General features: G+C 37.6%; 1 protein-coding gene across 1 annotated transcript; it reads right to left on the bottom strand.

Annotated features, from left to right (window-relative positions):
* Positions 1 to 721: 721 nt before the first annotated feature.
* Positions 722 to 12,087, bottom strand: LOC112504395 (probable protein S-acyltransferase 12). The gene is made up of 7 exons (XM_025108336.1): positions 11,776 to 12,087; positions 7,433 to 7,676; positions 1,979 to 2,070; positions 1,449 to 1,575; positions 1,263 to 1,348; positions 1,038 to 1,103; positions 722 to 965 (listed from the first exon to the last, which is right to left on the bottom strand). The coding sequence occupies exons 1-7, from the start codon at positions 11,962 to 11,964 to the stop codon at positions 849 to 851; spliced, it is 921 nt and encodes a 306-aa protein (XP_024964104.1). The 5' UTR covers positions 11,965 to 12,087; the 3' UTR covers positions 722 to 848.
* Positions 12,088 to 12,438: the final 351 nt, after the last annotated feature.

The raw sequence follows: 12,438 nt of genomic DNA, 5'->3' as shown, positions 1-12,438 counted from the left end.
AACTTTTAAATAGTTGATTTGATATTAACATTGATATATATTTTTTTAAAGTTTTTATGATATCTTCAAATTTATATTTTATTCAAAAATAAAATTATTATTGGTTTCTTAAAAACACATAAAATCATATTATAACATCGACAAAGACAAATAATAAAATATAACATTAAAATCGAGATGTGTCTTGCTGCATTGCATGAATACTCTTCTGGTGTGTATATATATATATATATATAGGCATTTGCGTGCAAAAAGTGATTCAAAGTGTTAAAACCCACACGCATACATCGCCTATATTGTTCATTCAAATGAATATATACATGTAGGTACGACGTCGCTTGCATCCTCCGCCTCAATCATATACATACGCAACTTCCTTAAATCATCAAATCATTTCTTTTGCTTGATGAAGGTACCTTCAACGCTTACTTTGCACCAGTCCCGAGCAAGCATTTCACACAGGTGTTCAAAATACCGCACAACTTCGAATCAAAACACACATTTTAGAACTTTCACAGTACCTTTATGTAGTTAATATCGTTCTATGCGGTTTGTGGTTTTACCAAATAATTTTCCAACGAGAATAATTCATACAACTTAGGACCAAACTACACGAACAACCTAATAGAACCAGCCTTATTAAGACATCGCTAAGGCTTCTACACTTTGAAGTCATCCAGTAAACAATAATGGATCTAATACTTTCACTTTCACAACCAAATCAGAAGAAGAGACTTGTGCCAATTGGAAATAATTATATATGTTACAACATGCATTTGGATTTGCAATTGCAATTGCTTTTTACATGATAAACCTCTACTACATAAAATTATGTTGGCTATAACTGGTCATGATTCAGCATCCGAACATGTAGGAAAATTGAGGCCATGAAGTGCGGGTATATTCTCCAAATCTTCCTTGGCGAATAAAGGGAACAACCACAGCGCCTTTCTTCTTCCAAACACCTAAAATGTTCATCATCTCTTATCATACCATTTCAAGAATACATATGAGATGTTGAACATGACTTTGATTACCTGTTCAAAATTTTGCTTCCATCCCAGGTCATATTTCCACCTCACTATTCCTTTTTTCTCATAGACCTGTTGGAAAAAAAATATAGACGAATTGGAGTAAAAAGGAGCATTTGATATCCAATATAACATTGAAAACAATATCATATGCTGCCACCTTTCTTCCACTTGTTCAGGCCCAGATGTTATATACACAGATCAATAACTGAAATGAAGATGGTGAGTTACCTCTACTGAAGTGGTATTGCTTGAAAGAAGAGACGCATGCATTATTATGAAACAAAGAAGGCTCAGTGCGAAAGCTAAGTTTAAAACTGCATCAACATACAAACTCTATCAAGAAAAAAGGAGGGAATGAGTATGAAAATTACTACACCAGATATTGCAATCATTAAGGCTGGTTAGAGAAGGTACCAAAAGCCAGAAAGGTTAGAGCAAGATCACTTGGTGAGTTTGAGTGACCTTTGGCTTCTTTGAAGAACTTCAAGAAACTGGGCAGCAATACTATAGTGTCCATTGTGGTCTCCAGAAATGTATACAACTGCATTTACAGAAATTCACTAACAAGCGTAGTCACTTTAATGAAGTATCATAATCTTTACTTTTTAGGCATACATCAAAAAAAGAGAGGCTTTTTGATGATCAATGCTAATTTTTGTTTCAATGAAAACATTGGAAAAAATCTAGAAACCAAATACCATTCACAAATACAATATACCTGCAACAATACATGAGCTAAGCAATTAGAGAAACTCGTGAAAAACTGTCACAAGAGTTATTGTCAACAGAAACCCTTCTAAAACAGCTCACTGATAGGCAAGAAAATCTCTAATGTCATCTGTAAGATACATTAAGCCCTTGGACCTAAGACATCTTGACAACTAACAGCTGCCTACTAATTTGCAATCAAAACCTTGCCAAATATCAAGAGGAAGAGTAAATACCAAGAACAATAGAAAAAATTTATAGTTGCGTGCCCCAACACAGTTCACCACCCATACACAATGATGATCCATCTTCAATACACATCTTTGACCTGCAAAAAGAGACAGAAGTCACCTGTAATCTCCCCACAACTGATTCTTGTATGCAATGTCGGTATCATAACAAGGAAAATGTTATTGGTCCTTCAGACACTTATAAGGATATCAGCGTAAACTCGTGCATTCACAAATCTAAGACCATGACAAACATAAAACATGAGCCCTCATAAAACTAGGCGTAACAAAACTGATGAGGACATGACATGAAGCATAATTCATGTGGTGCCTGACACATAACTATGAACTATATTGATGGTCCCTGTTGTACCGTTTACCACATCATTAAACATGCACATATACCTCACTTCTAAGCAGATGTGACCCTTTTTTGTTTAGTTTGAATGTAATTGCAGGTAAACAAGTGTGGCAAGAAGAACGGGATCAAAGTGCCAAAAAACAAAAAAGTCAACTTTCATAACACTGTGATAAACCTCCTTTGAGGTTTACTTATAGAAGAAGGAACTAGTTTGAGTTTGTCTAGTCTTGCTTTAAATACGAATAAGGGAGGGATAGGTTGGTAATTTTCCTGTTTTGAATAGAAGAGTGTTTTGCTTAAATAGTGAGSTGGTAGTTGAGTCGGTATTCTGTTTTCTTCCACTTGTAAAATCTGTTGAGAGAGCGCGAGCTCTAGAGGAGAGAATCCAGACCTCTCGAAAGTCTGGAAACCCTACAATTTGTTTTACGTGATCAATCTACCGTCAATTTCAATCCAGTGTGTATCAAATTGGTATCAGAGCCCGTTCCAATCGACCATGGCGAATGTTACGACTCGAAGTGCCAATAATCGAATTGAAGATTTGAAGAGCAGCATGGGATCGATTGAAAGGAGTCTGGAGCGAATCGTACAGCAAATTGAAGAATTAAGGAACGATTTTGTCAATAGGTCGAATGCTACCAACTCGTCTGATGAAGATGCCGCCGCCAGATTTGATCAAAGAGACAATAATCGAAGCAGTCAAAATCGATTTTTAGCTGTGAAGGGGCGTAAATTGGAGATTCCTGTGTTCGATGGTAAAGATCCAGATGGATGGATTTTGCGAGCTGAGCGTTACTTCGCTTTGAATCAGTTGAGTCAACAAGAAAGAATCGATGTGTCGTTCATCTCGTTTGAAGGGGATGCGTTAAAATGGTTTCAATGGGAGCATAAACAACATCCTATTACCAGGTGGGAGGATTTGAAACAGCTGCTGTTAAGGCAGTTTCGTTCTCCGGCAGCAGGTTCTTTATACGAACAGTTCCTATTGGTGAGACAAGAAGGATAAATCGAAGAATATAGAAGAATAAATCGAAGAACAGTTCCATCGGTGTGTCAAAGGAATAAAAGTCTTAGTGGCAGCCCGGCTGGTCTTTTGCAACCCTTATCATTGCCTGAGAAAGTGTGGGACGAAATTATTATGGATTTTCTTGAAGGTCTTCCCTGGTCAAACGGTATGAGCTCGATTACGGTAGTTGTGGACAGGCTTAGCAAGTATGCCCATTTTTTTGGGTTAAAACATCCCTTCAATGCCCTAATAGTAGCCGAAGCGTTTGTTAAAGAGGTTGTAAAGTTACACGGGGTTCCTCAATCGGTGGTTTCTGATCGAGATAAGGTGTTTCTTAGCCATTTTTGGAAGGAGTTGTTCCGTTTGCAGGGAACAAAATAAAAGTTCAGTTCAGCGTACCATCCGCAGTCCGACGGATAGACCGAAGTAGTGAACCGCTGTTTGGAGCAATATTTGAGGTGTTGGGTGTCATCTACACCTAAACAATGGTGCAAATGGCTTCCATGGGCTGAACTTTCGTATAATACAGCCTATCATACAGCTCTTAAAGAGTCTCCTTTTAAAGTATTGTATGGTAGAGATCCTCCTCCTTTGCTCCGTTATAAATCGACTTCATCGAGATTGCAAGCGGTAGATCAAGAGTTGACTGATAGGGAGGAAATGCTTGATGAAGTGAAATTGCATTTGCTTAAAGCGCAATTTCGTATGAAACAATATGCTGACTTGAAACGAAAGGAGGAGGTATTTTTGGTAGGAGATTGGGTGTTCTTGAAGTTGCGACCATATCGACGAAAATCGCTGGTACGGGGGAATAGTCCTAAGCTGTTAGCTCGATTTTATTGTCCTTACAAAGTATTGGAGCAGATTGGGAACGTAGCATATCGTTTGGATTTACTGACTTCAGCAAAGATCCATCCGGTCTTCCGCGTTTCTCAGTTAAGGAAGGCTGTGGGAAGTTGTAATTCGACTCACGATTTTCCGACCCAGATTTCTGAAGATTTGGTGTTACAGGCCGTACCTGAAGATATCCTGGATATGAGACCATTACCGAATGGTGATGTGGGTCAATTTGAAGTTTTGGTGAAATGGGAAGGAATGTCTGAATTTGAAGCTTCTTGGGAAAATTTAGAGCCACTTCTGCATCAGTTCCCCAGTCACCACCTTGAGGACAAGGTGAATTTTTTTTTTGGGGGGGGGGGGGGGAGTATTGATAAACCTCCTTTGAGGTTTACTTGTAGAAGAAGGAACTAGTTTGAGTTTGTCTAGTCTTGCTTTAAATAYGAATAAGGGAGGGATAGGTTGGTAATTTTCCTGTTTTGAATAGAAGAATGTTTTGCTTAAATAGTGAGGTGGTAGTTGAGTCGGTATTCTGTTTTCTTCCACTTGTAAAATCTGTTGAGAGAGCGCGAGCTCTAGAGGAGAGAATCCAGACCTCTCGAAAGTCTRGAAACCCTACAATTTGTTTTACGTGATCAATCTACCGTCAATTTCAATCCAGTGTGTATCACACTGCCATACCGTAGGGTTACGCTTGGACTCCCAGTATTATGAAAGAAGAATTTAGTGAGGAGGGAGATAGTTTCTCACTTTCCTGAATGAATTGAATGATACATCTGTCACCTATTTATGCATTGGGCTGCTGTTAGCTGACTACTCTAACCAAAACTTAACCATCAACTAATCATACTTAACAAACTTTAATACAAATAGACTAGTACACCCTTCTAGTCTAATACCCAGTGAATACTTGTGCATTGGCATAGGGCTAGGCCCTCTATAAGAAAGGTGAAATTCTAGGGAAACTTACATGGAGTTATTCAGAGCATAGGGGATCAAACCACATTCAATCTCAACCCTGTATGACCCAGATGTGCATGTTTTCCCTATAAATAGACCATTAAAGGCGGTTTTGCGCCTTCTTTCCCAATTCTACATATTTCTCACACAATTTCCCCAATCCCACATCTCTTTTTAGGGATTTTCTGTTCTTCCTTGTCCTCAGTTGATCTCTTACCTCCTTCTCAGTTCCAAGTGATTAGTTACTTTCTAATCTCTTAGTATTGGGGTGAGAAATCAATTGTGTGAAAGTTCCTTCTTAAGTGAATCAACCTTTCGAGAGCCTTCTATGGATCAAACTGAACATATATGATGGAAAAAGGAAATTTAGCAGTGAATTTAGGGAAGAAGAAGGTTGATGGAATTAAAGGTGAAACGGAATTACAGAAAAGATCCAGGGAGAATCCCTCTCTCAATGCATGATGCAAGAGCCAATCAAACAGAATAATGCAAAAAAATAAGATATCCTACGCACTCCCCTTCCTTCCCTTTTTAAAGATGCTATTCTCTAACTAACTTCTAGCCACTTTCCACAATTGCCCTTTTAGCCCTTCTAGAATAACCTTTCCACTCCCTTGCTTTATTCCCATTAGACTTAATGATTTCTGGATTCGTGTCAATATAGCTACTGGTTTGAAGCACATGGAGTAGGAGTCTCACATCACCTCCAGTGTGAACCCAAGGGGTCATCCAATATATGATCACTGCCATACGCTTGGACATATCAAAGGCTAATGCTGGAAACCACATGGAAACCCAACAACTTCTAGTCTTGTAAACCTGCCTATGATAATAAGGAGGTTATCATGTCTCATCAGAAGATAATCTGCAGTGACACATCAACTGAGAAGACTTTCTTCAACAAGAACAATAGTGATTGTACCCACTATAGAACTCTCATCAGAATACAAACTCATCACACACAATTCCATCCTCCTTTTTTGGCTCAGACAGGTATCTATCCTACTGCCCGTGATGTGATGGTTAGTTAACTAGATACCATTGAGGTCCAACGAGTTATATAGTACTGTTGGATAGTTAAAATGGTGATCACAATATACTTAAAATTAGGATCGACTAACATATCAGCAACAGAATGCAAACTGAAAAGTAGATGTTGTTATAAAAAAGTCCCGATCATAGAAAGCCGAAAAACCCATATTTTAGAATATAAAACCATGTTGAGGGATTTCTAAAAAAAGTTACCAAGAAACATCGGTTCGGAAGCCGCAAAATACATGGTATTGGGTACAAATCACATATATACATCAAACTGTGGATAAAAATTAGACGATTGCAACGATGTATTTAGTTTAATCACATATATGCGTAGATTGTAGACAAAAGTGAGACGACTACAACGATGCATTTAGTTTTCTATCAAAGATTATATATTAAAATATACTAATTAAAAACATAGTAAAGCTTACATCAAAATAAGTTAATTAATAAAAATATAAACATAATTATTTGTTAGCGGCATATGTAGCACTAAAATAGATGGATATTAGTCTTAAGAATGAAGATTTTGAGCCACCTCATGCCTATGCAGTAGAACTAGTAAGTTCATTCATGCATATTCCTTCAGGAGATCATCTCAAGACAGTGTACAGGACTCTTCACTGCCTCAAATAAAGCCCAGCAAATGAATTTGCTTCCTCCAGAAGTCAAAATAGGCAGGTGGAGGTTTTATAGATTCCAATTGTGCAGAAGACAGAAGATCTACATCAGCTTGTTGCACTTTGTTTGGAAAATTTAGTAAGGTGGGGAAATAAAAAGCAACAGGTCGTACCTCGAAGCTGTGCAGAAGCTGAGTTTCGGGCTATGGCTCAAGAAGCATGTGAAATTATGTAGCCAAGAAGCATTCTCATAAGCAACTTCAACTCGAGGGGGAGTGTAGAAGGAAATCAAATCACCGGAGATTTAATTTTATATCAAGTCACGGAGATTTCATTTCATATAAAATCTTTGAAGATTTGATCATATAATTGTATATTCTTTCCTTTTTATAGGTTTAGATTTTATTACCTTTGGTTAAGAAATATACGGAAAAAACTTCCATATTCCCATAAAATGTTTCCACTGTCAATAACTATGAAGTATATCATATGCTACGGGAACAAAATATATTGCAAAAAATGACTCACCCAAACAACCCAAAGACGGAAGCAGGAAAATCGAGAGGCATTTAACAGGACATGCATAAATGTTAGTATTACCAACATCCAAGTTCAACTGAATACTATAAATAACTTACAAACAGAACAATGATGGCAGCGTGGTGGCTTCCCATTTCGACAAAAACGGCAGTAGCTCAAAGCTTGTCTACTTTCAGGCACATCTAAAGATGTAGAAGCAGAATTATCAAGTACCATATAATCTGACAGTGATGTAGAGATGCCAGCTTCTAGATTTTCCTCTGATGTTGGTTTCCAGTTTTCAGGAACAGAGCCAGGGTTCTGGGAAACTACCATGATATAACTCCATGCTAACAAGACAAGCTGCAACATGGGATGTGATATTAGAACCCGTTCAAATTCCTCATGAAAAGCATATAGCTTGGTACAATAGAGGTATACTTGCGTTTCTTGTACATTTTAAGATGAACAGAGACATTCATGTTTGGACTAAGAATGGTGATGTTCCCCAGTTTTCTTTATTTAATCATCATGTAAGGGTCATAGATTTAGCATTGAAATATAAAAGCATCATTAAAGTCATCATTTGTATGTATAGTGTTTTTTAGAAAGAAGTGGAAAAACTATCAATTAAATATACTTCCTCCATTCCAAATTATTGAACCTGTGTCGTTTTTTGGGGATATTTGGAGTGCATTTTGAATGTGATTTTGTGATATTGAATAATCAGTTGTAATAAATCGTAATGTAAGAGATAATGTCTGGATGATGCTTATACTGCTTGAAGTAGAGATGTACAAGGACCGATCCCTATAAGCCAAAAAAAAACTTGGTCCTTAACAGGTCCTTGTTCTGAAAACTAGACCGATATGGTCCTGACAGTCTATGGTCCATGATTTTATAACTACCCCATTTATTTTTTTGTTTGTTTCATCATCTATTACACAAAAGCAGCGGGGAATCCTGGATGTTTTCAAAGATGTTTCAATTGAGCTCAGACATCCAAATCTGCAAAATATTTCTATGGACTGGTCCTATCCAAAGTTGTTAAAGGCGCAAGGCGCACTTAGGCTCAAAGGGGTCCTGGGGCCTAGGAGTGAGGCGCGGACCTCAGAATGCAAGGCGCATTGTATAAAAAAAAATATATATATATACACACACACACATAGTAATATACAACTCATATATTATTATATAGAAAGTAGTAATATCAACTAAAATACCATTATATAAAAACATAGTTCAATTTCAAATTCCACAAGGCAGCCAAAAAAAAGTATAAGGTTTAAAGCCGTCAGGGAGAGTACAATGTATGGGACGTATGTATGGGAGGTATTTATAGGAGATGACTAATTAGAATTGAATAGAGAATTGAATAGACTTATCTAATAACTCATTTTATAGAAGTCCAGGAGGTTAAAAGACGTAACTAATATTAGGTTTTGACATATTTAATAACAATTCTTTGTAGAAGTTTAAGAGACAAGAAAATTATTTGAATTTAGGGCAGATCTGTATAAGGCGCGCCTAAGCCCATTTTGCGCCTCAGCCAAGGCGCTGCGCCTCCGTGCGCCTCAGTAACTCGCCTCACCTTGACATGGAAAAAAGCTCAATCCTTTGCGCCTCAGGCGCGCTTTTCACAACTATGGTCCTATCCTTATCCGATCCAGGGTAGAACCGTTTAATCATGGGATGTGATATTAAAACTCGATCAATTATCTTGATACTTGAGATATCTCTCCAACAAGGGTTGTTATGAATCATACACCCTAAGAAGCTTAAAGGTCTTTGGTTGTATAGCATATGTTATGGTTAATTCTCATTCAAAGCTTGATGATAAAACCATAAAATGTATTTTCATCGCCTATAATCCTCAATCCAAAGCAGAATGCTTATATGACCCTTTTCATGGCGAGTGATAAGTAGTATGAGTGTTCAATGAAGAAGCTAGTTGAAAATGTAATAACCGAAAGAAGCCACGATCAAGTTGTTATGAACATTGAAGATCTGTTACCAACAATCTCAGGTGACTGCAAATTCTTCACCAAAGCCCTAAATGCGATGGTGGTCTTACAAACTTTGCCCCTTCATCACCAAGCAACACCACCAGCAACCGTGCATCCTCAGGGACAAGCAACAACAGCTCATTACAAAGTACACCACCTAGTGATACTTATGATGACACTCCAGAGAAATTCACTCTTTCACTGAAATTTCAAAACTCTTACATTTTGCCTTGTATGTGTCGAACCCAGCTAGCTATGAGGAAGCTGTTGCGTGACCTAAGTGGCAAAAAACTATGACAGAAGAGATAAAAGCCATTGAAAAGGATTCAACATGGGAGTTGTTCGGCATTCCTAAAGCCAAGATGTTGTGGGGCTCTTGAACCAAGTATCATGTTTATGGAAGTGTACAAAAGCACACAGTGCAACTCGTGACAAAAGGGTATTGGCAGCAACAAGGTACAGACTTTGAGGAGACGTATTCTCCTACTGCTCGGTCTGGAACAGTGATAATTACCTTCGCATTGGCTGCCCATTATCACCTATTGTTTTTCAATTTGATGTGAAGTGCATTTTCTTAAATGGTTATTTGGATAAAAAAATGTATGTTGCTCAACCTCAAGGCCTCATTATAAATGGCTCTAGCCTCTAAGAACAGAGTTCTCAAATTCCGAAACATGCATGGTATAGTAAGACTGACTCCTTTTGAGAAATCCGGTTTAAAAGAAGTGAGAATGAACCCACTTTTCCCTTAGGCAGCAAGGTAATTGAGAATTTTTGCTAGTTTGCCTCTATGTGGATGATATGATGTTATTTACAGTCATCTAACTCCTTATATGATTATTTTAAGTTTGCATGATGAGAACATTTGAGATGACAGATTTAGGGTAGTAAAATACTTTTTTGGGGCTTGAGTTGATGCAAGGGAAAGATGGGATTTTGTTTGTCAAAAGAAGTGTGTTGCCGACTTATTGAAGAAATTTAACTTGTCTAATTGTGAAGTATCAACAACACCAAGAATATCAATAAGAGGTTTCAGTGTTAAGACGGGACTGAAAAAGCCAATCCAGGGGTTTTTAGAAGTCTTGTTGGTGGTTTGAACTATTTGACACACACCAGGCCTGATACTTAATTTTTGACAGTGCAATGTCTCGATATCTACACAGCCCTATACAAAGAGCACATTGGTGCAACAAAAATAATTCTTCGATATACAGTTGGTACTGTGAATTATGGTGTTCTTCTCCCCTCGTGGTCTCTATCTATAGATCCGCTTTGGTTGCTTTTTCTACCTTTTATGGTTTTTGTAAAGGGGTATGTATTTCCATTGCTTTCCCAAGAAGGGCTCTCGTGTTCATACCTTTTTTAGAAGGGGTCTTGGCTTCGAAGAGTCTGTGAGCCTGGTAATTATCTGGAGTGAAGCTTCTTATTTGATATTCAAGAGTTAAGGGATTGAGGTTAGCGGTTGTTTGATCTTTTATCCATTAAGTTCTGAATCTATTAAGTTGTCTTTAAGCATTAATCTATCTGGATAAATTAAGACAAATTGTTGTTTGATCTTTGTCCTGAATAAATAATCTGAACAACAAAAATTACCATTTTAACCTTATGCCTGTATAAGTGTCGAATGAATATGGATATATTTACAAAATCTTTCCTTCAAGCGAAGCATTGGTTCTTCAGATGCAGCCGGGTGTGTGTGATTTTGAGTCAAAGGAGAGTGTTAGTTGACTGAATCAAAATAATCAGCTAGCTATGCCATGTTTCCTATTTTTCAGTCTACCTAGAAAGCTTTAATTATTGGTTAGTGAGTTATGGGTTCACGGACCTATTTTTTAGTGCTTTTCAGTTTTCGTAAGCTCTATTTAAGCCTTGTTTTCAAGAATTTCTAGGTGCAGACGTAAATTTAGTCAATTCTCTTCCACTGTAACACTTAGAAGGCCAGATTATAGTATTATGAAAATGTTATTTGGCATCATGTTTTGATTCTTGTATAATAACTATTTTGACTTACTAATTTTTCTATTCTAATCTATATCATAAAGATTTAAACAAGAAATTTGGTAAGTAGCAATTCACCAATAGATGCAACAGTTGTAAGCAGTTTATAAGCATCCTTACAGACAGGTTCAACAATTCACCCGTGGACATTTTGTGGCTATGACCAACCGAGATAGACGTTCAATTCCGATGACAACTGATTCCATTAAGCAGAAAATATAGACGAAACAAAATCCAACAATTTATTCACACAATGTCATGCTCATCAATTTCAACAAAGCAAATGAGGTGTGGTTTAAACGGTGCTTGTGTAAATGCCAATCAACAAAAGACATAGTCTAACAAAGTGGCATGCAAATTGATGAAGAAAAAGATGTTAAATTTCCAATTGGGGAAACTTGTTAGATTGAAATAAGGGAAAGATGAGATGATCTGAAGTAGTTGAGCGTTGAAGTTACCAGGAGATGAAATAAGATGATGATGGAGAAAGACAATAGGGATTTGAAAGCACCGTGGAAGAGTTGGGGACCCCAGGTGATGACTACTACAACATAGTAGGAAACAGCAATAATAGCAGCGACGAGGAGGATCATCAAGTAGCCAAGGAATTTGAGGCCTGAGCATAACTTGAAGATGTTGAAATCCATCGCAAAACAAGAGGGCAACCGGCTCCGGCTCCGGCTCCGACTCCGGGTTGTGGGAGGGAAGAGTCGTTTGAAGATGGTTGCAGCCAGCTCTGGAATCTGTACTCTCTTGGGTCGGTGGGAAGGGAAGTCAGATTGTTCTTTTTCCTTTTTCTTTTGGATCTATTTTCTTTCAAGAAGAAGAAATAAAGGGCAATCGGGCCCAAATTACACCTTAACCAAGGGCCTTATGGGCCTTATTTTTATGGAAATTCGACATCCGGAAGGATGCATTTGGTACACTGGACATGGACAGAGACATGATAGAACATGACAGAGATCTTTGTTTCATGTTTGGCATGAATTTTATGTAGAACAGACCGGAACAAAGTAGAACAGACTTATTCCACCCCTACCGCATGGAACAGACTTATATTTTAATAATATAACCTCAAAATAAAACTTAATTCTCTTCTAAAACATCAAATAAGTCTCTTT

The sequence above is a fragment of the Cynara cardunculus genome, unplaced genomic scaffold, assembly GCF_001531365.2.
Source record: "Cynara cardunculus var. scolymus isolate 2C unplaced genomic scaffold, CcrdV1 Un_Scaffold_5468, whole genome shotgun sequence".
Classification (NCBI taxonomy): Eukaryota; Viridiplantae; Streptophyta; class Magnoliopsida; order Asterales; family Asteraceae; genus Cynara; species Cynara cardunculus.
This window is presented reverse-complemented; position numbering and strand designations above follow the sequence as displayed.